Source organism: Epinephelus moara, chromosome 19 (genome assembly GCF_006386435.1).
Source record: "Epinephelus moara isolate mb chromosome 19, YSFRI_EMoa_1.0, whole genome shotgun sequence".
NCBI classification, from domain to species: Eukaryota; Metazoa; Chordata; class Actinopteri; order Perciformes; family Serranidae; genus Epinephelus; species Epinephelus moara.
The window spans coordinates 34,343,098-34,370,613 of record NC_065524.1 but is presented as its reverse complement, the minus strand read 5'-3'; the positions used below and the strand labels follow the sequence as shown (position 1 = coordinate 34,370,613).

General features: G+C 40.6%; 1 protein-coding gene across 2 annotated transcripts in view; it reads left to right on the top strand.

Moving 5' to 3' along the window:
* The window catches only part of camkmt (calmodulin-lysine N-methyltransferase), a 152,562-nt gene that overhangs the window by 111,984 nt on the left and 13,062 nt on the right, over positions 1-27,516 (top strand). For both annotated transcript variants that reach the window (XM_050071644.1, XM_050071643.1), the window contains 4 exons: positions 3,033-3,099; positions 6,869-6,943; positions 19,020-19,083; positions 21,850-21,981. In XM_050071644.1, coding sequence (XP_049927601.1) covers positions 3,033-3,099; positions 6,869-6,943; positions 19,020-19,083; positions 21,850-21,981 — 338 coding nt within the window. The remainder of the gene's footprint in view (positions 1-3,032; positions 3,100-6,868; positions 6,944-19,019; positions 19,084-21,849; positions 21,982-27,516) is intronic.

The following is a 27,516-nucleotide window of genomic DNA, read 5'->3' as shown; positions in this document are numbered from 1 at the left end:
AACTGGAGAGAGGGGTGAAAAATAAATAGAGGTGGGCATGGCTCAAGTAGGGCGCAAAATTATAGACGGAGAACGATTGACAAATTTTTCACTTTAAGCCCTGACACTGTCATTTTTGTGTAGGAATTAAGCTACAATACATGACATATGTTTTTTTAATTAATAAATACAGTGTGAATAAAGATTATATAACATAAAAATAACTGCAGTCTTTGTTATTTGATAGCCGCTTAAATTAAACAGTTTTTTTAGGGCAAGTAAAAACTGACTTCGGGCAAGTAGATCTCTGACCAACTTGCCCGACTGGGCAAGTGAAAAAAAACCTTAGCGTTGAACCCTGTTTTGCTTACTGCCGCTTTTATCTTACATCCACTTGCACATGTGCCCAGCTCGTCAGACTTGAGAGATTTTACACCTAAACTCGCTTCTGTAAATCGTCTCGTCACATGATTAAACAGAGACTTGACATTGTACAATATCAACATACATGTTACACAGCAATCATCATTACACATCTGTATATGACAAAAACTACAAAAGACAACATGAAATTCTTGGTTTAACTAGTTCAATTATAGTTTGTTTCTAATAGATTATGTAGAATAAGCATCTAATTTTGTCACAGATTGATATGAACAGAAAACCATGATAGAGATGGGTTTGCCTTTTTGAAGGCATATATAGAAAATCCCACCATTTTTTAAATTTAATGTGAGGTCTTTGAACACAAGTGTATATCCAGGTGGCAATCAGGCCCCTCCAGCCTCTGTCCCATGTGCAACTGCACTGCCTGTACACTATATTTACACCCTGATATGACAGAATATGACAACATCATGATTATGAGAGAACATGTTTTGTTTATGTTGTTGTGCACATTGCCATGGATGGAATAGAAAAGTCATAGTTAAACTTAATGTTAGCCGTAATGTTGATATGGCACGCTGACTAACAAGAAAATTAAAAAAGGTACTTGATATCAAACAAGGTTGCTGACCTCTGGTGTTGAGCATCACTCCTTCCTCCTTGATATCAAAGGAGAATCAATGGTGCTTTTAAAAGGCAACATTAGCCTGTACACTGAACTACCTTTGTGAGGAGGGGAGACACCGGTGAGTGCTTAGGGTCGTTTTTGTGTTCTAGTGTGGACGGAGATATTTCGTAAAACAAACATCCTGTGGACAAAATTATTTTGCCAAATGAATGGGTAAAGTATTCATTTTCAGAAACATCTGTAAACGTGTAGACGGGGCCTTAGAAGTTGTTGACCTCATTTATAGTGCAGAAACACACACAACCACACACCACAGAGAGGAGAGACTGTGACCTTGAATACTCATGTTGAAAATCAATTGAAATGTTCCATTAAGAATGATTGATGCATGTCATTGGCTGCTACTTGTCTACTCCAAGTGATGGGAGCAAATATTCCTCCACTTTAATGTTCAATAATACTCAAATCGCCCTCTTTTACTTTTGCGTGTGTTTTCAACTTGTGTAGGTGTGTGTGTGTGTTTGTGCATGCACTGACCTCTCCCCCAGTGGTGTGCTGGTGATGAGATTACAGTAAGCTGCTCTGCTCTTCGCCCTGTCATCCCTATGCATAATACACTGATGCACAGGTGTCCAGCATGCGTGTGTGTTGTGTGCTTATGCCTGTGTATAAATGTGTGCTGTCCTCCATGTCATTATGTATGTGTGTCTGGGAGGCCTCTTTGATTTTGGATTGGCTCTCCAGCTATCAATCCATCTATCAACTTATCATGCATTCCTGCTCTCTCTGTCTTGCTCTCTGTCTCTGTCGATTGGATTTGTCTCAGCTCTTTGCAGGCTTTAAAGACAAGGAAATCCTAATTGAATTGTTTTGCAACTCCACAAGCCAGTGTATTACTAGACAACTTGACATCAATCGCCCTGCCTTTGTGTGCGTTCATCTGCGCGCATGTGTTTGTGTGCCAGAGGGAAAGTGTGAGTTTGTGTATCTGTGGTTAAAAGCTTTCCCATTGATCCAACCGGAGGCTGCTGTGATCTGCTTCTGCAGGCTGCTTCTCTATCCCTGAAGATCATCTCCGCTCACTCATGCTGTCTCCATGTGGGCGTCTACACTTATATGTGTTTTTACCTAAAGAGCGTCTTGATGTAGCTCTTTTGCAACATGACACACACACCGCCACAAAAACCTAAAACAGAATATCTTTTGATGGGAAAGTCGACAGTTTGAATCTCTTGATTAGTGAGAAAAATGTGGGCGGTAGAGGTAGATGAACAGTGTCTTTGATTCATCCTCAGAGCCGTGTTTCATGTTTCAAAACATTTGGACTTGAAAAAAGATTCACTATATTATCAAATATATATATTTAACCCACATACACTGTGTAGAATTTTATGTGATTTTAACATCTTTTAAACTAATGCAATGGCAAATAATTGTATCTCTAGGAAAATACTACAAGACAATCTTACAGAAGTGTAATGTATTCACCTGAGGAAAGAAATCTGCTCTGTTTTTCTGAATTAACAAGATTATCATCTTAAAATTATAAAAACAGTTTTTTATGGAAAAAATGTTCTTGTTTCTCTGGAGAAAAAATCAAGATAATAAACTTGCTAATTAAGAAAAATAGAATTTACACAATTATTATCTCTTTAAAAAAGAAAATAAGCAGATTTTTTTTCATGACAATAATCATTGTTTATTCAGAACAATAGGACTTTTTTTCTGAAGTGGATGCATGATGCTTCTGTACAATCTCACCTCTGTTTCGACCATTTTTCATAGACACAGGAAATCTTCACATTCGACACATGGTGGATTTTATTTGGATTTAAGTCCATTAGAGGCCTCACTGCAAGGATTTGATACAAACTTTTGTTAACAGTGATTTTTATCTACTGCAATAATCTCTGGCCATATGTACTGTATGCATATATAGAGATCATTTATTTCATATCATGCTGCATCTTTATGCATGCTCTCTCAGTTGAGGATGTAATGTGCGTGTGTCTTTGAATCCTTGACCGTGGCACGTCAGATGTACGAAAGCTGGCCGAGAGAAACAGGCAAGCTGGAAAGTTTGGGTCGACGCAGGTATCTGCCAGGTGAGACCATTTTCTCAGCTCTTTATCTGTCTTAAAATGTTTCAGCTTCCCTTCTTAGATACAGGGCTGCACATGGATCTTTTTTTTTGTTGTCATTGCGATGTTGTCTTGCATGATAAACGTATCACAGAAGACTGCGATATTGTACTCAAGGATTTTTTTGAGTAAACTAAAAGAGAGAGTCAGTAGGAAACTGCACTTGTGGGCAGAGCAGGTATCCCATATAGAAAGGCAAGGTCCTTGCTGCAGCTGCTGCAGGTTCAATTCCAGTCTGTGGCCCTTCTCCGCATGCCATCCCCTGTCTCCGCCCTCCTCACACCCAGACTGTCCCATCCAATAAAGGCAAAAAGCCAAAAAATAATCTTGAAATAAAAAAGAAAAATTAACTATTATTTTTAAAATTGGTGCCTTTACTGTTTGGTTTAATGTTCAGTCTGTTTAATAAAAGAATGTGGGAAATAATTTCCTTTATTGTTTTAATTCAACAAGCAATTTGTTGTATTTTAGCAGCACAGTGAAAGCAGAAAGGCACACCTGAGTATTCTTTAATATCTGCTTATCTGTCACAAGTAATATTGATACTGCAATACACAACAATGTTATTGTATACTGCATATCTTCCTGACAATGTGCGGCCTTATACCTAGGCCTAATCATCACTCTGACATCGAGTCCTATGAAGTATTTGACTTAACTGACTGACATTTTCTCATGAGACACAGGGGGAATTGTTTTGTCCAATTTGTGCTGTTGTCAAATATCTGTAGGTGATGTGTTTGGACCAGCTGTATTGTATAGATCTCACTTGTATGAATTGCTAACTTGAAATTCAACAAATTCGATTTTTTTTTTTCTTGAATAAATGTGTCAGTTTTATACATTTTTATGTCTTTAAATAAAATAAGAACAACAAAAGATTGAACCTTGTTAGCTACATGCTGTCATACCCATTCTTCAAGTAGAATGTGTGTGTGTGTGTGTATGCGCACATAGTCATCCAAGCAAAATGATTCCCTTCGATAGAGATCCAGAGAACTTTCCACCACCCGCACACACACGCAGAGGCACACCTCATATGCAAGGACGGGCTAAAACGTAGTTAATTGTTGTCCCTGTCTCATGAAAAAGCATTTCACCATTGACTGACTGTTTTGCTCCCCTACCTCTTCCCTCTTTTCCTCTCTCTCTCCATTTCTCCCTCCTGCACATATTTACATGAGTGGAAGATGGAGTGAAAAAGTAAACGTATAATTAGGCTACATTACTTTGATTGTTTTCTTTTCAGATTATGCCTGCTGTCATCGACGCACCGCAAGAGAGGGCGAAGGGCACGATGCGATTGGACAAGGGGAGGGAGGGGGAGGGGCATGTTGCGTGATGGGGTGTGCACATGCATGCATGTGTGTGTGTGTGCGCGCGTTGGGACCTCCTGCCGTGAATCGAGATTGTGTTTCTAGCGGGGCCTAATGTTTTGTTTACTGAGTGTTAATAATGCCTAATTAATAATCCCCCACTCTGCCTAACAGTCTGAGAGGGAGAGAAAGACGGAGAGAGGGGAAAATGGTGTGGAAAAAGAGACGGAGGAGAAAGCTGTGAGCAGTACAGCCCTTACACAATCTGCAACAACCAAATTATACTGAAGAAAAACAGTTAAACCACTAACTTCAGTGCTGTTTAGCGCTGAACAGAAAATAGCAAGTAGCAGATTTTCTGAGCACCGTACATGTCCAGTAACTGAGAGAGACATTAATGAAATACACACCTGGCTTTAGACAGCAGACAAGACACACTGTGTCAGTTCTGCCAACAACAAGACACAGAGACAGAGTGTCACTTCCTGCTCAAATGGCAAGAATTTGACTCTCTCCGCCAAAACGGCAAACCAAAATGTAATATTGAATTGTGTGAAAACTGACATTGCTGTAAAAGCAGCACCATACGTCAGAGCAACAGAAGAACACACAAAACTTCGAAGCAATCGCTAGAATAAATGCTGACATTATACATTTCTGCAAACCATGGGTATGTAACATTTGCACCTTATAATGTAGCAAGTATGTTGAACTTTACATTTCAACAAGTGTGGTTATGTTGAAGCACATAAACCACTTGGTTATGGTTAAGAAAAGTTTGTGTTTTGACTTAAAACACCTGATTTTAGTGGCACAATCGCTGCTTGAAACGCCGCGGATGTCTCACAAAGAAAACCACCCAATTTTGGTGCCATAATGGGAATGCTGCTGATGTCTTGCTAAAATGCAGCCAGTGTTGTTTGTTGGCCTCGATAAAGAGTTCATAACAGATGATGTTTAATTCTTTTTTCTATTAGTGAACCGAATCGCTAGAATAAATGTTTTTACGTTTGTGCAAACCATGGATATGTCACAATTATACGCCATTATGTAGTGGATATGTGGTAACTTTACATTTCAACAATGCAGTGGTTAACGTGGTTAAGTTTATGCACTAAAACCACTTGGTAATGGTTAAGAAAAGAGCATGTTTTGAGTTTAAATACCTGGTTTTGGTGCCACAGTTAAGGCTGAAAATGTCATAGATGCTTCAGTAAAAAACACCCAGTTTTGGTGCCATAATCACCGACGGAATGCTGCTGATGTCTCTCTCTCGATAAGGAGTTGATAGCATATCATGTTTGATACTTTTTTCATTTTTTTGTGAAACCATTCACTAGAATAAATATTGGCTTTGTATGTGTATGCAAACCATGGATATAAAACAGTTGTACGTTATCGTGCAGCAGAAATGTGGCAACTTCATGTTTTTTTTACGTTTCAACAATGCTGTGGTTAACATGTGGTTAAGTCTAGGCACTAAAACCACTTGGTCATGGTTAGGAAGAGAGCATATTCTGGCTTAAAATTCACCGTCTTGGTGCCACAATCACAGCTGCAAATGCCGTCGATGTCTCAGTAAAAAAACACCCAGTTTGATGCCACAGTTACAGCTGGACATATTGTTAATGTCTCACTAAAAAGAAACCAGGTTTGTTGTTTGTTAGTCTTGAACAGTGGTCAGCAGCTTGGCAGCCATCTCACTTAGATGTCAGGCATCCCCTCCACCTTCCAATGACAGTGTCCGCTCATATACAAGTAATCAGAACTCCGGCCCGGTAAAATTGTTGATATGATCTGTATGAAACGTACAAATGTAGCATATCCATGGTTTTCAGAAATGTACAATGCCAATTTTGGGCTGAAACCTGCGCTCTGTAAATTAGCGCCTTCTCTTTTTGTTATTTTAATTTGATCTCTTTTCTTTTATGGTTCTCACTATTCACGATTAACGATAGTTCATCCTATCATATACATTGTCTTTTCTTTGATAGGTTTTCTCCTACATTCTTAATCATTATATTTATATCGTAAAACACGAGGAACCTACTTTGGTGGTGGCCGTGCCAATAACATAAGGGTGGGGGGCTGTTGAATAGCCACATTTATGTTTTGTGTGTGTATGTGTGTGTGTTCACATGGTATAAATGTCAAGTGTCATGTCAGAAGCTCCCTCTCTTTACCTCACAGATGACATGTCTTCCCTCCCTGACACTTTCTCCAGGTCTCTACTGAAGCAGAAAAACAGTGGGTGTCAGAGAGAGAGAGGTGTCATGGCGCTCAAAGTGTTAGAGAAAAGAAGCGGTGAAAGACCAACTGCTGTCGCTCGCTGCGCGGCTTCATGAACGCCAGCTTCCTTCTGTCACCGGCTCTGCGAATACTAAACTTTGGTTTCTGTTTTATGTGTGTGCTTACAGGGTGGTGAGGTGGGACTGCGAGTCAGACATTTCGGCGCTCGAGGGTCACTTTGACATTGTCATGTGTGCAGACTGGTAGGTACACTTACTCTCTGTCGCACACACAACCACATGCACGCACACACACACACACATACAGATTTATCTCAGTGTGTGCGTTCATGGCATTAATTTTCACTTTTGCGTGACAGTTCTTGCATGGCCCCCCACCAGCGCTTGGACCTTCCCCTGCCTTGTCCACACACACACACACTCATACATATGCTCAGATGCCCGCCTGCCTCCATTTTACACCAAATTGCCTCGTTTTCATGCTCGGTGTCCCAGCAAATGGATGACTTAGGCAAATTGCAAATAATTGCGCCTTGACAAGGAAGGAGACACAGTAAGATAAAGAAAGAGTTGAGGGCGGATGGAGGGAGGAGTAGAAATGGAGATGGAAATGGAGAGATAGAGCAACATAAACATAACAATTAGCCCATCGTTCATTGAAATGTAGATCTTGTGGCCAATTGAGAATAACATCTATTTTATCTCTCGGTTGTACTGTGAGGTAAAATGCATCAGGATTTTTTTCTTCTTAGTGTACCCCACACAGCAACATCCGTGGAAAAAACAAGAGGAATAGAAAGATAGAAAGAATGATCGGTGAAAGCAGTTGAGAGTTTGCATTGCTCCTCTGAAATGTGATTCCCTTCTTTTACTGTTCTTTGTAGCAAATCGATCCAAACCGACAGATTGTGCAGCCTCAACTTGTTTACACATAGACACACACACACACACACACACACACACACACACACACAGGGCTGTGGTGGTAAATAAAAAAGAAAGTACACCTTGCTCGTTGCAACTGCTGCATCCTGGGTGCAGCCAGTGCTCACCTGCAGTATTTACTAGCGCAGCTCAGTTAGCGGATGAAAATATTGGTGTAATACGTTTCTGCAAACCACTGATATGTTAAATTTGTACATTTCATTCATATCATATCAACATTTCTGAAGTGACGTAGTTCTGATTACATGTATATGAGCCGACTTTGTCGTCAGGTAGGGTTGCAACGGTATCAGATTTTCACGGTATGATCACTGTCTCAGAAAATATCGCGGTATTAAGGAATCGTTATTATCATCTGTTAGAATGACCTTTAAAGGAATAAAAACGGAAGGGTTTTTTTTTTGGTTGAGGAAATGTTTTATTACTATAATTGAAACTTGAAACAAATTTTCAAATGGAAGTCAATGTAAAAAGTCTCCTCTTTGAAAATAACTAGGTGAGATAGATAAACAAATACACATGGCATGATTACCATCCATTTTCATATCATGGTATACCTTGAGACCGTTATATTGCTGCAACCCTATCATCAGGAGGTGGAGGGGACTGTGGATGACGTGACACTGTTGAAGGTGAGATGGCTGCCAAGCTGCAGACTATTTTTCAAGACTAACAAACAACAAACCCGGGTGATTTTAGTGAGACATTGGCCGTATTATGATCTTTTCTTAGCAATAACAAAAAGGTTTTTGTGCCTAAACATAACCACACATTAACCAAAGTGTTGTGAAACATAAAGAAACGCAGAGTTTAAGAATATCTTGTAGAAATGTGACATGTCTGTGGTTTGCAGAAATATACAGTACCAGCATTTATTCTGGCAATTGGTTTGACTAGAAAGAGAAAAAAGAATAAAACAAGATCTGTCATATACTCTGTATCATGGAGACGTGTTCGAAATTTTAAAAAGAACATCTAAGAGATGAATAATTATAATATAAAATATTGTGCTTGTGTGCTGTAAGGCAAGGTATAGTTTTAAAAATTACGAATAGATTTACGTAAGTGATACTGAATTTGATAGCCTGAATATGAAAGGAGCGGCATTAAGTATAGCCATACTTTAAACTGTTTTGGTGGCATCTCTTCACACTGAACTGCCAGCTTGACTTCACCATACCACAGACTGTATGAGACGTAGCTGCAGGTGCTGAGTGTGAGCTTTGCACTGAGGACAGTCGTGAGAGTCCACACAGTGACAGGGCAGACTGTTAGCATTGCTCAGCTAACGTCACCCAACGTTATTATCGAGTTAAACGACAGGTTTGAGCCATTTTGGTGTCAGTGTGAATTTGTTGAGACCAGTTAACGGCTCAGTGTTGGATACTAGCTGCTGCTGCTGCTGCTGTGTTAGCCCGTGCCAACCGGGTAGATGTTGAACAGTTTGCCAAGGAGAGTGGCTCTAAAGTCTGATCTAGCAGGGAGTTGGGTTGGTCTGAGATCAGACCCCCAGTGCAAAAGAATTGAATGTAGGTATCCTTTGACTGGAGATACACCTATTACAGTCCTAGTGGCTCACACTCTGTAGCTATGATTCATTACAAAGTGAGAAAGTGTCATCATTTGGAATTTGTGGCCTCTTGCAGTCTTTTGGTGAGTCCTGCAGAGTGACTCTGATGCCCATGTGGGCAGTGATATTGGAACTTTTAGGGGGGGTTACACATGCAGCAGACCTTACAATCAGCAGACTGATGGGCAGGCAGGCCAGAGGGTGTACAGGTGTGGGAGAAGTTCACACAGGACATAAAGAAGAAGTTTAATTCTGCCTCAACAAGGTTCAGGCAAACCATTAAATGACTCTGGAGGGAGAGGCAGGGGCTTGCCCAGAGTGTTTTAGCAGGAGAGAACTGCTGACCTTGACTGGCGATATTGTCGGACGATGAAAGGAACACTTTCAGGAACGCTACCCGACTTCCTGGTGGAGCTCACTGAGGCAGTCAAAAAACTGTGATGAGTGGTGAGGTACCAGGGATGGATGAGATTCACCCTGAGATACTGACGGCAAACGCATTTACGTCCATTTACCACCACACCTGCACACTGACACACACTCACACACATACACACACACACACATGCTGAGAAGATGGACATGCTGTTGGTTGAAGCGAAAGTACTTGACTATTTTCCAGCTTCACAAACACTGAACAAATTTAGCCTGTGTACAGTGTGTGTGTATCTATCTGCACGAGTGTGTGCATGTGTGCTAAGTGCAGCATTAGCAAACGCCGTTATCATTGTTGTAATGTCACGGTCATTACAGGTAATAGTCAGGTACAGGACCCAGAGAGAGAAAAAGAGCCGGCAGCTAATAGAGGATATTTTACAGTGGACTGGCGTGTATGCACATGTGTGTTCGATAGATAGAGGCAGATAGTGTGAGAACAGAGTAAATTACATGTGAATTTTTGACATTGCAGGTTCTTTAGATTTCACATTTTCCTCAGCAGATGGATGCTTTAGTCATGCAACTGTGTGGTGTGTGCGCTACAAGACGTTTTTCTCCGTGGCGCCGTCTTTCCTGCGTGTGTATGCGAGTGAGTGACTGTGTGATAATTGCAGTGGTGGTGGTTGAAGACTGATGGCTGACCGATTAACGGGCGCATCGTGGTGATGATCACCTGCGAAAAGGTCAACAACGCGGCTTCCACTCCGATTAATTATAGCTCCCACCAGTAGCAACGGAACCACCGCTGAGAAGCGAGGGGTGTAGAGGAGAGTAGGGGAGCAAAGGAAGGAGAAGAGTTTAGTGGAACATTGTGTATCAGCAGTCCATTATGTGCTTATTTCTTTGGATATCCTGCCTATCTTTGAGGAGGGGGTATTATGCAAAAGAAGAATTGTCACATGGAGTGAATGTTGCCGTCAGAGATGTGATTTAAGTGTCGTTAAGTGTGATTCTGGTTCCACTCACCGCTTTGGGAACTTTTAAACTTGATGAAATTGCCCTGCTCGAACAAGACATTATGAACTGCCTCTCTGTGTGATGTCACAGCTGGGAAAAATACAATTCAAGGAATCATAGGTCATATACTGCTCGACATCTCTAGATATTAAATGTCAAGGACAGCTATACTGCCAGCCAGTCACAATAGTTGTTGATTAAAAAATAGCGGTTGGTAAATGACTTCTGCTGAAAATGAATGCCCCTTAGTGAAAGAATCTTACCAGTGACCTTCATATACTGTACAGTAGCCCGACCAATTTGTCACAAAAATAGGAAAATAGCCCACCACTGCTGCTGGCAGTCATTTTACAGAAAGTCACCCACTTTCGGTAAATATTGAATCTTACTCTTGAAATACATTTGTGGTCCTTCCTGTTCTGCCAGTTATGCTGTTTTTGCTTAGACAAGTTTAAGGCCCATTTCTCCATCATGGAGCAAACAAAATGGAGTTAGACCGTACAGTAGAGCTGTAGAGGATGGTAGAAAGAAGATGGGGAAAGAAACAAGTAGACTATGGAGAGAATTAGAGGCTAAAAGAGTAGTCAAAGAAATGAGGAAGAAAACCAGTTAAAGGAGAGATTACATTTAGCCATTCAAAGACGTGTTTTGCTTATTTTTCTCCACTTGGATGTTTGACCTTCACCGTGCAGAGTTTAACACCAGCTGGCTTTTTTTCACATTCATCTGCTGAAGAAGTGAAGTTCCTTTGTGCTCACCTGAAATGTGAGTTTAACACGTTTACGCACAAACATGGTAATGATCTAGGATGCAACTTTGCACAAGTGTGATGTGGAAACTTCTGCTGCACACACACACAAGAGATGCGGACTTAGACACGAGTTGCACTTGCACACAGTGATTTGAGACTTGACTTGAGAGTTGTCCTCAAAAGACTTGAGACCTGACTTGGCCTCAAGATTTGGGACTTGTGAACAATCTTTATTTTTTTTTCCGGCACATTAAGGAGCCTCGTACACCACAATGTTTTTTTGAGGCCAGTCTACTTATTAAATTCTTTGCAATAGGAGCGCTGCGTATGTACACTACCTTACAAATGCCAGCAGCGTGACGAGGCGCTGCGCTTAAATTCTGCGCTGAGCTTTGCTGGCTGGGCGTTTTTTTTTCCTGAGTGCAGAGAGTTGAAAAATGTTCAACTTTTGATAAAATGCTGCACTCGTCACTATCACTTATGACCCAGCTGATCAATCACAGTGGAGGAGGGACAAATTCCACAAAGACAAACCATCATATCTTACATGTGCAAGTGCGAAATATGTTCATATACTGTATGTATATTAATATAAGTTTCGGGTCTGTCCTCTCTCTCTGCACGCTTCAGCCTTCCCCTCATCCAGTGCAAGTACTCTACCTTGTGCCGACGTGTTTACTTCCGCAGATATTCCGTATCATAGCAACCAAAGCATCTCAGCTGAAAAAACGCTGCCCCTCCAAAGCGCTCTCAGGCGCTCCCAGTTGGGCTTTTCCTGAGGAGAGACTGGCGTTTTAAACTAGGAGAAAGTGCTCTGGTGGACAAGGGGCTGAAGATTAAAAATATGTCTGACAAGCTCATTCCCTCCCTTACTATCATGCATTATCTTATGTATTTGATGTGTGCCACCAGATATGACAGTAAACTGCAGCAACAACACCATGTCAAGAATACCTGCAGCATCCGTGCCATTTGCCATAGTCTTTGACTACAATTAACTTTACATGTGGCCAAAACAAAAATATCACTAAATGCCACACTGTGGTATCAAAATAAAGAATGCTGGATTGACCGTGGTATTAAACTTTATCATGCACCTGAAAATGACTTGAGACTTGACTTGAATTTGCACAAAATGACTTGTGAGCATCTCTGACGACAGTGGACATTTCAGTGAAGCAGGAGACATCTTGTCTTCAGTACTGAAACATTTGAAATGAGCTTAGATTTTCACTGACTGGTTAGATTTGGATTTCAGACATTTTAACAAGTTAACTGAGGAGATATGACCGTCAGAATCTGGTGATTCACAGAGCGTAAGACAGACAGTGGTGAAGGAATAGTGTAGTGGTGTGTGCCTCCGCTCATCTATGTGTGGGTGTGAGACACAGAGAGGGATTCCTGCAGTGGGCATGTGGGTGGCAGAGGATCCTTGGCTGGGATGTTGGCATGTCTGCTTCCTCCAAAAGCTGTCCATGTGTGGGCCCCGAGATAAAGCCCTGTTTGTGTGTCTGTGTGTGTCTGTGTCTGTGTCTGTGTGTGTGTCTGTGTGTGCACATTTCATCTATTTTTGTTCTATATCTGTATATGTCATTTGCGTCTCCTGTACAGTCACANGTCTGTGTCTGTGTCTGTGTGTGTGTCTGTGTGTGCACATTTCATCTATTTTTGTTCTATATCTGTATATGTCATTTGCGTCTCCTGTACAGTCACACACATGTGCACTTCTTATGCACACACACTTCTTTTGTGTTTAACTTAAGAGCTGACTGTTATACCTAACCAGATTAGATTAGAAACTTTGCACACATTGCTGGTACACACACAGAAACACACAAAACTCAACCACATCTCTGTTGAGAGATCTATGTGATGACTTGGTACAGTAGAGATCAGCCTGGACAGAAGGTCAGAAATATTTGTTGGCAGTCGGTTGCACTTGTGATGACTTTGAGACGAGTGAATTTTCGACTTTGATAGTATAAAAAGAGACACGCTATGCTTTTGACTACCACAGCAAAAAAAGTCCTACTTTTTAAAAGATCACATTGTTTTAAACACATGGTATTGAATAACTATCAAAGCACTGATACATTTGACCACCTTATTTAAGACTATAAACGACATGGCGTGTTCTGTGCCAGTGTACGTTCCACTGCACTATTGATCAGAACAGGTCAACTGAAGGTAGAATAGAGCTGTTCAACCGCATTACTTATACAAACTTTATAAATATTTTTAAAAAACACCTTAAATTAAGTCATTTAAATGTATACACTTTTGGTTAAGGCATGATTTATTTTATTTCTCATCTTTGTCTGTGTTCTGCACAATGCAGTACTGCTTCTTAGAGGCAGACTTTTTCTGTCTTTATCATATAATTTTTTTTAGAAGTGAAGTCCTTTTTTTATTTTATTTGCCTCATGTAGGCATCTTCTATAGCAGCAACTTGTTTTTTAATTTGACAGCAGAATTAACCAGTGGCAACTGTTTTAGTTTTTGCAGTCTTGTTGTGCTACATACTGTGACTCCAAACTGACATTATTAGAATTTTTGTCTGACATCCTGAACATTTTAACCACTCCAAATTAATGAGATTTTTTTTCTTTTTTTTTAATATAAGTTGATGGGATTCCAATAAATGAAGAAAAATAAAGACAGTTAAAATATGTAGATCCCTTTGTGTCATCTGGGCTAATTGTGTCAGTGAGAAATATTTGATCTGTCGTCTGTCGCTCAGATCTCATTCAGGTTGGAGCGACCATACTGTTGAATGTTTATAACTATTTACAGCAGATTTTGCAGACGAAAGCTTAAAACAAATCTCAGTGGTGTTAATTTAACTCAATTTTGATTTAATTTCAGTAGATATAAACAGGAAAGTTAAGAGATGTCCAGCTGTGTTACCACTTCAGCAGTTATTACACTTTTCTTTGCCAAGAAAAGTGTAAGTCGCTTTCCAAGAATGACATTCAGCTGCACATACGAGAGTGAAACCAGTGCTGTGCTGCCTGATAGTTTTGGTATTAACTGGGAGGGTCTAGTTTAACACACTTACTGGATTACACTTCACTAGCTCTATATTTAGTGTTTGCGTGTGTGGTTTTGTTTCTTTTTGTGTACGTGGTCACAAGGTTGTGTTGCTATTCTGATCTTAAGTGGCTTAGTCTTGTTTTCCTGAATTCCTGATCTGAAACCAAGAAAATATATGGCAACATATAACTGGCATCACACTGAAAGGGACTCAGGTTTATTTACTGCCTGATAGCTGAAAGGTTGTCGGTTCAAATCATGAGGAGGGAGTCTGGTTCAGAGATTCATCAGACAGATGATGTCATGTGTTTCCATGGGCTCAACGTTGCAGCTTTGACGACATCCTGCGTGTTCACATACGTGTGTAAGCAGACAAATATAGCAGCAACGCCCTCACACACACACACGCACACGCCCTTTTAATGCCCTTTGACCTCCAGTCAGTTTTGACTGGAGTTGTCTGGGCTGTCCTGGGTGGGAGGGGTCAGCGTCAGACAATAGGTCTCTGACAGTCTGGGGCGTCAGAGGTGACCTTAAAGGGGGAGTCCACTCAATTAGAGAGTCCATAAATGTTACGCTGGCATCATTAAACTTTGGCTCCCTACCAAACAGTTTGATAGACTGTGAGACATTAAACTGTCCCATGAGAATATGTTTTCATTGTCTTCATTGTATTATAAGTTTAAAGCGAAGTGAGGCCAGAAACTTCTATAATGTCAGTATCTGAACGATGTTTGGTGGTGAAATAATAGCAGTTGAATGTAAATGAATATTTTTTATACACGTACAGGTACTACCTGTAAAATAAAGTAAATAAATATAAAAATATAAAAAAAGTATTAGGATTAGGGTGATTGTGGTGGTGCCAGTGGTAGTTGTAGGTTTTTTATTCTACCTATTATTCCATCGAGTAATTGGATAAGAAATATTTTGCTGTATATTTGCTTAAAGAGCAATAGGAAAAATACAAAAGAGAATATCTGACAGGTCTCTTGTGTGTGTGCGGGTATGGAAGCACATTGCATTCATTGAATAAATAAAAAATCGACACATTACGTCGTAATTACGAGAGAATTAATTATGAAATTACGAGAGCTTATCTCATAATTACGACATAAAATCTTGTAACTACGAGACAAGGTGTCCATTTTTTACCTAATAAAGTGAATGCAATGCGCTTCCATGTGTGCGTCAGTGAGACTGTCACATTAATAGCATGCCTCCTCACTCCCTGCTGCTCAGAGACCATTTCGCCAGAAGGAAACTGTGCGAGCTTCAGATATGAAACTGTAGTTAGCAGCTGTAGCAACTCTTATTCAGCCAACGCAAACCCAAGCATCGGGGGCCTTCATCTCATCTTGCAATCATATTGATTTATTTTCAATGCTAATGCCATGCATCCTGATGCGAACCAACTTTTTAGCAGTGTTGGGGTTTTTTTCTGCTTTAAATTTTTACCGACTGCACGCTTTTTTGACTCACTCTCTGGATCAGAACATTTTGCATATTTTGTTATTCATACCATTTTTTTTTTTGTATTCCACAAACTTTAATTCATCCTGTTTTTTTTTTTCAAATTAACAATCCCCTCCCTGCAATAATAATCTTAAACTAATGGCTCCACCATCTCTCATAGATATCTGTATATGACACATAATGTAATTAGCAGTTAAACTTTGGATTTTCTCTGAATGACGCACAGTAATTAGTTTTTATTAGGTTTACTTACTGTAGTATTTGTCACATCATAATGTTATAGCTGTAGACATTTTTAAAGGAAACCTTTTATCAGCAATGACTTTGGCTCTTTATGTTATTTAACTGTTGCCCTCTTAATGACATGGTGTCCTTTCTCTGACCTCTGTGTGTGTGTGTCTGTGTGAGTGTTTTAGTTGATGTCTCCACCCAACTAGCTCACTTCCTTGTTTTCCTTAACACTCACTTTTCCCGTGAATTGATATCTGTGGCAAAACAAACCAAACACAAACCTCTCACCTTTCAAGTCAAATAAACTTTGCACTTCTGTCTAACCTTAGAGGAAAAACAAACTTCACACATACGTGCACACATCCTGGTTGTGATGGTAGGCGCTGTATTTGGTGTAGGTACTGTATGAGCATGAGATGCAGCAGAGCAGATTCTGTGACGTGCACCTCTCGTCCCTCACTGGGATCAGAGGATTTTGACTGAGGAGAGGTCAGAAGCTGTGATTGGAAAGTTATGTCCAGATTGCCACTCCACTGGCCAGTTGGACGGATGTGTGGGATTATGTCAAATCTGCACTGTATTGTTGCATTTTAGTCAAATTACTCCGCTCTCATCTGTGATAATAGGTACACACAAACACGCTGACACACACACGCTGCTCTACTTACTTGCATAATGGATTGAAATTTGCCTTTGCGGACATAGAGACAGGTGCTACTTTGTTTAGAATGATTGGAGCCGATTTGGGCCTGCGTGTGCGTGTGTGTGCATGTGTGAGCGTGTGTGCGTTGCATTTATCTCCTGTCCCATCTAAAAACTCACTGTTATGTAAAATCAACTTGTTTAAAAAAGTAAATTATGTACAGCAGAGATAGTGGAAGAAACACTTTATTGAAACCTAATTTATGTTTGTTTATTCATATCAGAATTAAAAAATGTTACAGGTTATTTTCAATGACCTCCCTCAACACATAAATGACCAAACTTTTTTTGTCAGTATTGAACTCACATTTCGTTTTTGTCCACTGAATTTTTAGTTCTAAAATTTGCAGGCTCTATGGCTGTTATTCGAACTACAGATTATACTCATGCATTTTCATTTGCCCGCCACCGTGGACACAAAGGTGTGCAGAAGTGGATCAAGATCTCTTTCTCAAAGTTAGACCAAATTCTAATCAAACTGTGAAACTTGGCGGTGCTGATAAAATAAAAAACAAAATTTTGTTGCTGTATTTTCTATTTCTCGTCTCAAACGTTGCCAGAAACATATTTTAGTGCACTGTTTGGCTGTTGTACAAGAATTAGTGAACAAGAAGTGGGTGTAATATTGTTTTCAGTATTGTAAAAACAGATGCTGGAAAAAATTGAGATCGAACAGTAACACAAAGAGGTGATGAGGATTTTGTTCCTGCGGACAAAACGGACAAGCTTGTATTATGTCACCCACAACCCGAGCATTTATTGGTCTGGTGTGCTGCAGTGCGTTCTGATAGTTGTAGGTTTTCAACCTCATGAGCAGAAGCAAATGCCACAGCCCCGGTTTCTCTGTTTTCTCTGGTCATGTAGCACCAATTTCAAAAGTATTTGCATCTTTCTACTTTTATGAAAAGACCACATTTGTAGCAGTGAAATTCTTCTCTATGAAGCCGTTTTTGTCCCTTTAACAAAAAGCATCCCTTCCTTCTCTGTTTCATACAGTTTTCCACCTCAGAAAAAAATGTCCTGTAGAACAGTGGTTTCCAACTGGTGGGTCACAGTCTAAAAGTGGGTCGCAGGTCCATTCTGAATGGACCGCAGCTGACTCAGATGTGTCAAGTTTTACAAAAACACACTTCATACTTAGGTACAGTGAATTTCTGGCACAGAGCTTTTATTTTGAAGTGCCATTTCTGTAGTTTGGGAGTGAGTAAGTGATAAATGGACAGCTACTTAACAGAGACAGCAAACTAGCTCAATGACATGGCCAAATGCAAGTATTACGCTGAATGTATTAAACTGTGTGGACCTTAAACTGATGACTGAGGAGAAATCTGGGCCCCGTGGCTGCACCAGTTGGAAACCACTGCTATAGACTCATTTTGACTCGAGCCAGCGCTTGTTCTCTTCATCATCCCCTCAACTGTAAATGACTTCACTTCTTCATGCAAACATACTGTCACAAATACAAACATGAATGCACTGCAACATGTACACACACTCCACCATAGAGCACAGTTTATCTGACATCACCCAGTTAAACTAATACTGAGTTGTGACTTATTTATAATCAGTGGCAGTATGATAGCTTGATATATGGTATCTGAATTATTTAAATGTGGTTCTAATCATTTTGTTTGTGAAGTTGTACAAATGGTGAAAAAAAAAAAACACGCATGTACAATGCTCTAATTCACATGTACACACTCTCACCCACACACACCAGTTACAGTACAGTGGTGTTTAATGCACAATGGAACCAGTTAATTAGATTTTATTAACATTTATTTTCTGATTTATTTTTCTTTTTGTGTGTTGTTTTTGTTCTTCTATCTTCATATTAACTTCAGAGCTCACACTCCAGGTATTAATTCCACAAATTCAAGGTGCTTTTGCGCCGCTTTGAAGTGTCCCAGTAAATGCGTGTATGTGTGCGGGTGCACATGTGTGTGTGTGTTTAATGTTGCCGATTGTATCTGTGCGTGTTGAATTTTCTGATGTTCTGCATTCCTCTCAATGCCTCGACAACAGGCTGAGGTGAATACACACGGAAACTCAAACGCAAACAAAAAGGGAAGAGCATCTTACTCATGCAAATTGTTTTTCCCTTCTTCCTGTTGGTGGATTTATTTGTGAACAAAAGAAAATAAATAGCCTGCTGCTTTATCTGGAGCTGCTATCATAAGAATGCATTCTAACCTGAGTCTCCCTCTCCTCCTCAGTTTGTTCCTCGACCAGTACAGAGCTAGCCTGGTTGATGCTATAAGGAGATTACTGCAACCCAACGTAAGTGTGTGTGTGTGTTTGCCTCTGTGTGCCCACTGTATATATCTCTGCTTATCCCCTTCCTCTAAATCACCACCCACTCTTCTCAATCATAATTAGGCCTCGCCCAAAACCCTATACACATTAATAGTCTGACAGGATTAATATCATGTAATGCTTTAATGCTTATTATGAGCAACTTGAATGCATCGCTCTGATCTCCGTCTCTTTCTCTCCTGCCTCCCCTTAATCATAAATCCGAGGCAACTTCTCCCTTTTGGCCTCGCGATAAGACCCCACGCTGTGACAGCCAAAGCAAATGGGGGGGAAAAAAGCAAAAGGCTGGAAGAGATAGGATTGAGGTTTCTATTCATCTGAGGGAAGAGGGGTGCGTTTTAAGTACAGAGGCCAGCCTGGTATAGGGAGTATCTGTTTATGAAAAAGAGGTGAAAACAGCACTGGAGGGAGGAAGATAGGGGATAGAAAAAGGAGGAGGAGGAGGAGGAGAGAGATGGATGGAAAAGACGGACAGTGAGAAGAGAGAGAAGGCGAAAAAAATGGAGGGAAATTTTACCGAGAGAAACTGTGTAAAATAGATTTGTCTTTAAAATCCCAACATGGATCTTGTTTGAAATCTTTTATATATGACAAACTAGAAACATGTAGGTTTTGTTGTTTTCAGTTCAACAGCAAGTCATTAAAGGGCCAGTTCACCTCATTTACAAAAAACAAAGCAACAAGAAAAGGCAAAATTTAAAAGCAACCTTTCCTCTCATAAACACTGTGCCTGTTTTGGGCCCGAACCCGATTGAAACCCCAAATTTCTACTGTTAAAAAAAACCAAAACCACATTATATTTTATATATTCTGACACATATTTTTAATATCAAAACATTTATCACAAGCTAAGGGCTGCCGTGTCTCCTCACACTACTTCTTCTTATCTTTCTTCAGTTGTTTAAATAGTTGGTCGTCATGCACGGTGGTTCATGGTGATGCAGCGCGCAGATGATGATCTCCACACATCTCTTCCACTGCTGGGGAGGCAGAGGCAAACACTGCCAACTAAGTCGCCTTGTAGCCTCTCTTCCCCCCTCTCTCGTTTTCCATCCTTCTCTCACACAAGCTGTCTCTCCCTCAGATCTTCACTACATTGCGTCATTGTTCCGTCACTCTCCCACTCCCCCTTCTCTGTGTTTCCCTCTTGATGCGGTCGATTAAAAACACTACCATTTACACATGAGAACAGCCAGTTTAATTGGATAAAACAAACTGGTAAATTGTTGAGAACCCGACCTGATTCAAGCCCAGGATGATAAAAAAATGACAGCCTGGCCCAAACCCTGCAGGTCGAGTCCGGCCCAGTCGAGCCCGGGCTGTGAATCAAAGCTCTAATCCACACACCTCGCTGTGACCTGTTTTCACTACAACTACTTTCTACAGAAGAAATAGTCTCAGTGAAAACTGCTGACCACATGTTCTGTGGATAATCCGGCACAACTGGGCCACTGCTTCTGGGAAGAGATGTTGCTGTTGTATTTCTTAAATGTCAGTTTTAAATGCTGTCAGCACCTCAAATGAATTTCCATTCACTTCCATCTTACTAGGGGTGGAAGCAGAAATCAGCGACAGACATCTCAGAATCTGGGCACATATAACTGAAACTAGCTGCTTAGTTAGACACCACAATTTGGTAAATGAGAAAATATGTTTAGAAAATAGGTGAACTGACCCTTTAAAATCCAGTTTCTTTATTACAGTTGTCACAAATGACAGAGATAACTAGACATACAAAAGGATTATATTATTAATATAGCAGTCGACAGTGACACGCGTTTCCTCAGCTGACATTTCATACAGTGACATCCGCAGAAACACCAACAACCTCAATATATGTCTCGGTTGCAGCTGAACGCAGAAGCTGCTGTTGTCGAATGACAGACGTGACATCTGGCCATTGTTGTACATCTGTGTGTTAAGTCTCTCTTCATGTCTCTGTCTCTTTAATCCAGTGGAGATAATTCAGGGGCTAATATGATTTGAGTGTCGGCCATCAGACTGTCGCTGCCACAACAAGCTTTGCCAAATATTTAATAATTTGCTAAGCTGATTAAGCAATTAACAAAGCAATTAATTCTCCCATCTAATGGCACTAATTTGTTGTTTCTGACAAAGGTGGTCCATCCGGTGGGCTGGATCCCCTTAATCAGCTGATTAGTGCTGGGAGGAGCTGTTTGTTTGCTTCTGCTGTGTGTTTTTAAAGAGAGAGGGGGATGTGGGGAAAATGCAACTGGATATACTGATGAAAAATCATCCGTCAGGCGTTGTGATCTTGCGTTGTGTCAATGTGCGTTTCGTTGTGTGTATTTGCTGTTTGTGTGAGCATCCGTCTTTGCTCCATTTAATTAAAACAATAATAACATGATCAACATGAAATACAACTGAAAGCTGAAGGATTTCAAAGAAACTTTGAACCTGTTGGTAATCCTCTTAGTATTTGCAGGACGTCTGTGATGCATGTGCACAACTGTCTCTCTGTCTTTCTCACACACACAGACACACACAGTCCTGCACCTCACATACACGAGCAGACAGAAGTCACACCAACACATGTTCATATTATATTTCTGATTTATTATCTCATGTACTCAGTGAAAATCAAAGGAAAGAGAGACATACTGGTAAATAACAGTGTATGTATATGTGTGTGAAAAGCATGTGTGAAGTGGCCCATAACTGTACTGTGACACTTTATTCACTATCCAACTCCTCTCGTTCTCCATCCAGGGCACGGCGTTGGTGTTTGCTCCACAGCGAGGTGAAACTCTGAGACTGTTTTGTCAACTGGCCCAGCAGGCCGGACTCTGCGCCGCTCAACACCAGCAGTACGATGCTCAGGTCTGGGATGTTCACTTAAAGGTAAGAAGCATAAACAAGAATAGAAAGACACTCAGACAGTCAGCATGTCTCCAAAACACTGCATCTCGTAAAGTGATTTTGTACAGAGTTCACAATATAATCCAAACTAATGCTATCAAAGTCTGCAGGCAAGGTGTTCATAGAATCAGTCATATAAATGTTTGTCTACTTTCTCGCCATGAGGAAAGTTTCAACCAAGACAACAGTAGTAACAAAATGTTTTGGTCAAAATTAAAGGATATATTTAAATTATTTTCCATTCCATATTAATACTATACTAACATGCCGTATGTTTGTTCCTTGTGAGGGAGCATTTCTGCTCTGCATGCACAAAATGAGGTCTGCGAGCACAGCGCTGTGACGAGTGCGCACTCGACCCTCCCTAAAAGCCCGTTCAGTTCTGCTCAACACTTGCACGATGTCAAAAGTAGCATGATGCGAAAACTTGCATTTTGAGACTGGAGGCGGGGACAGTGACTGGGGTCTCTGCTCCTTTGATTGGATACTTTGGTCACACCAGTTTATTTTTGCTGACAGAATCATCAGACAAGATGTCGGAGCAAAAAGAGGTAACTTAACCGAAGAAATTCTACTCTGATTTCTACTTTCCAGACTCTCTCTGGTTTCTCAACCGTCTTTGACTTCGCCTAAATGTGAGGAACACCACCTCTACAATTCCCTAACCAAAATGTTACATATTTGTGTTGACAGCAGTGTCATATATGATTCATGTAGTTTTCAATAGTGCTAGCCATGGATGTAACTCCTGCTAGCTAGCAACTTCTGCAGGGAGCGCTTTCAGCCATTAGCTAATATTACGCTCTTACTTTTTGAAGTGCAAGTGGTCAGTCTAGTTGATGTTGTTTTCTTTCTTTAACTTTGTTTTGAGCTCCACAAAATGAGCTCATGGTATGGTAGACTAACGTTAATGTTCCTCTGTCATGTGGACTGTTAAGGTTGGTTTAGAAACCAGAGAGAGTCTGGAAATTAGAAATCAGAATAGAGTATCGTTGGTTAAGTTACCAATTTTTCCTCCAACATCTTCTTGTCTGATGATTCTGCGGGCAAAAAGAAACGCTGGTGTTGAAAGTGACCAATCAAAGGAGTGAAGGCCCCAATCACTGTCCCCATCTCAAAATGCAACTTTTTGCATCACGCAAGTGTTGAGCAGAACCAAGAGTGTAGGGAGGGTCGAGCACGTTTGTAGGGAGGGTCAACCATGCGCTGTTCTCGCAGACCTCATTTTGTGCGTGCAGAGCAGAAGTGCTCCCTCACGAGGATGCTTTTCCACTTGCTGATACTGTTGTGTGTGCGCAGGTTCTGAGACTAATTTAACGCACTGCTACTGTGAGCTTAGTTTCCAGAGCTCTTACTTGCTCTCCTCCTGAGAATGGACTCCATGTAGCAGGGAGAGGCGGGCGACTGCAGGATGGCTAGCTAGCTAATTCTTGTCTCATTGGCATCTGATAAACAGACAGAAAGCGAGAGCAGGATGAGAGGCTAAGGAAATTAGTGCGCAATACACGGCTGTTTTAAAGACTAAAGAAAATAGAAAATCAACAAGTGGTAGTCAATGATGATATAAATCAAAGTATGGGAAAGACTGCAGGGACAGCAACATGCAGCAGCTTAAATTTACCTCAAAAATGTATTTTTTTTTATCCAGTCTATTGTATATGTAATGTACATTACAGTAAGTACACAATCAATTGTAATATCAAATAGCAACTTAAAAAACTGTAATACTAGGGACATGGCCGTAGCCAGCTATGAGGTCACCGAGGTCCGGACCTCGGTAAAAATTTCAAAGATAAAAAAATGGAAGAAGCCCCAAACAGCATGGTAAACATATTAACACAGCTTTTATTTCTCCAAAAATCGGCCAGATATAAAATGCCAAATGAACGTCACTCTGTAGCGCACTGGCTGGAGTGCCTACTGAGAATTCTTTGGCTTTGTTATTTACGTGGTTGGGTCAGGAAAATGCGTGTGCTCACCTGTGTGTGTGGGCATCGGGGCAAAACTCTGCCGTGCGCAATACAGACAGCAGAGGAGAATTGTAAATGTGCGACCACGCAGAGACAGAAATGACATGCTGTCATGTAAATAAGATGAATAACATAAGGCTATTTAGATTATTTGATAAAAGGACAAGGTATAGACCTGTTCTATAGGCCTGGATATGACGCGGCCCTGACTAGGGATGCAACGATAATGTGATAACTGATAATTACCTGCTTCTCATGGCCGATAACAGATACGATAATTTCACATTTTTGTGTTTTAAATACACCTCAGGGTAAGAAGGGCTCAGATGTAGTGAGAAAATATGGCTATCACCGTCCCACGATGGACTAGCCTACAACTACCAAGTAGAATAGCGATGCGCTATCAATTCACCGCACACATTAACACTCAGACAAACGGGCGGCTGTGTCTCACACACAAACGCAGCCAGACAGAGACGTGGTCAACACTGGGTTGCCGGGTAAAGATACAAATAATCACTAACTGTAACATCACATGGCTAACAGTTAAGATAAGTTTAACAACAGAGTCAAGCCCTTTAAAAGCTAACAGTAACAGGTGTGTAGATGCTGCCCTTGTTAAGTCAATGAAAGCAGTCTGGCCTCATATTATTAGCTATGATTTTAATTATCGGAATAATGCATAATTATAAAAATGTCCCATTATTGCCCGATAATTTATCAGCCCGATATATATCATGCATCCCTAAGCGTACATATCAAATTGGCACCCAGGAATCATGATAGTATCTAACTGAGAGATCAGCATATTGTCCTAGCCCTCGCTTACTACACTGTAAAAACCAGGGAATCCAGAGTCTGATGAAGCCGCTCATTTTGCTTTACAGAGGCCAACAACATGTGAGTGTTGTATTAAAATAGACGTGGATAAAATGCCGGTTATTACAGTTCAGTTGCTTTTTCAAAATGTGCAGAATCTGTTGCTGCATAATGAAGAAAGCAGCAACAGTCCAGGTCGAGTCATGTGCACTCAGCTTTAATAAAAACTAGCGGATTAGCCTGTCGTTTGATGTTTAGAGACATTTTGTGAGACACTTTGTGAGGCACACGGAAGCTAAAACAAGCTGCCTTAACTCGGCACCGTGAGGGAAACAAAGAGAGGGAAGGAGAGAGAGGGACAGAGAAAAGAGAAAAGGAGTGACAGAAAGCACGTGAGTAGGCAGTGTTAAAGGAAGTGGTGTCCAGCTGTTAACTCCATTACACACACAGCTACAGAAGAACAGGACAGCAAGGAGTGGGCTAAATTGGTGCACACATTCACCTGCACTAGTGGGGCAATTGGACAGACTGGTAATTAAAGTGCCTGTTAAAGTGGCTCAAACCTCAGCGAGGAAAATCTCCCTCCTCTCTCTCTTTACCATTTTTCCTTCACCAAATTTAGTTTTACATTCACTCACATTCTATACTGAAGTGAGTCTTTCAAACTGTATTTTGAGTGAGCACACAATTACAGGTTCAAGGCTCAGGTCAAGTCGTCCCACTCCACATCTGACACTACCCTGCAGCAAGAGGGTCGCTGGCAACTGTTCTCATGTGATACTGTGAGTCTGTGCAAATCCTGCCTCTTAAAATGTTCGTTAATATACAAACAATTTGAATTAAAAAACATTTTTTGTAGGAAACATAATGCCAGCCAGGTCACATTTTATTTATCAACATAACAGTGAAATTGTACCCTGACTAAGAATTTTCCTTGTTGACAAATAGTCATCATTTTGGGCCATTAGCCGACTAGTCGCCCGCATGTTTACGATATTAATTTAATTATTAAATGATAAATTTTGGGTGGCGCAACACAATGGTTTGAGTTGAAGGTGTGAGAAAGAATATCAGATCAGGACTCTGTATCAAAAGATACTCAATATTAAATAATAACAATATTCAAATAAATGGTATTGGGAGTAGGGACGGGTCCCGAAACCCGGGACTAAAGACCGTAGTATTGATGAGCTCTGATGGTATCGGTTCTTTTATCGGTACTTTTACACATTTTGGTTTAATTCATTATCATCCTGCAGCCTCACCTGCGCTCTGTGCCTGGGCTGACTTCCTACACATCTACACACACACCTCCTCGACAAGGTGGTCAATGAACAGCTGAGTGGTCGCGGTGGAGACAAAGTGAAGATAACTCGAAAAAATTACTCAGCAACTGCACTTGTTACTATAAGTGCAATTAAACCTTAGCGAGTAAGAAGCCAATACTTAAACAATACATGTGTTCAACAGCATGAACATGTAGACAGTGATATTCAATATGCTCCGCCCACAGTCTCTCATCCACCCTCACTAACGTTATGTCTTACACAAGGATAGCACGCTAGTTTGGCTAATAGTATACTGTTACTAATAAGCTCAAATGACAGCTGTCTGTATGTAGACTAACTTAGTTTGACAGTTAATCTTAAAATTGGGCAGATACTTTTAAACTTAGCTGCTGGCTGAGACAAACAGCCTCTCCTCCCTCTACCAGTGCTAATGATACCTGCACGCAGTGAATCACATCAGCAGAGAGGGAGCAGGACAGAGGACAGGAGGACTGACTTACAGTGACTAATAAATGCCAAACTTCACTCAGTATTGTGAAGTCAGGAATATTATTAGATAGTGAATTTGCTGTTGTAAAAATTACTGTTGCTGCTCTAGAAACAACAATTTGTTCTATTTAAAATATTCAATAATCCTGTTCTGAATTTTTTTTTTTTAAATTGATACATTTTCTAAAAAGCAATTATTTAGAAATGAAAAATAACCAATAAGAGTATCGATAAAATCTTAACCCTAATTACAGGCAAAAAATACTTGATCAGGCCATCCGTACTTTTTGCTGAAGAGCTCACTGGCTGAAAAATCTCATCTAATATAATGAGTTTGTTTGCTTTCCTCACTTTCGTTTCTCTTCTTGTGCACTAAGCTAAACTGCCAATCAGAACGATCAGAGGGTCTGAAACAAGTTAACATGCTGAATGGGCTGGAAAACAGCTGGCAAGAGCTGAGTAGAGCCAATGGTGTGGGACACATCACAAAAACTAGGGGGACAGACGCTCGCGATGGCCCAACACTGACGGACAGCCGAATATCGGCTTGGTGTGTCAGGGCTTTAAGACCACAAAGGACCTGCTCTGTTCGGTGTACACTTACTCATCCACCCTGACATCCTCTAACATGTGTGCAGTACAATAACGTCACATTTCCTGAACTTAAAAAAATGTTGTCAATAAGTACAGTTCAGGAAATAATGACATTTCTTTTAGTATAAATGGGACAAACACTTGTACATTGTACACAAGTACATTGAATTGAGGACTGGCCTCAGGTTTAAAATCCTAAAGGTGGTGGTTTTAAGCATAATTAATTTTAGAAAAGGGACCAAAATTCTAGGAAAGAATAAAAACTAGGGACTTTAAGGGGAGAAAGAGAAAAAGAATTTAAGAAGGACAGAGAGAGAAGGCGCTCCGGTGGCGTTAGAGTGGATGCTGCCATTGAC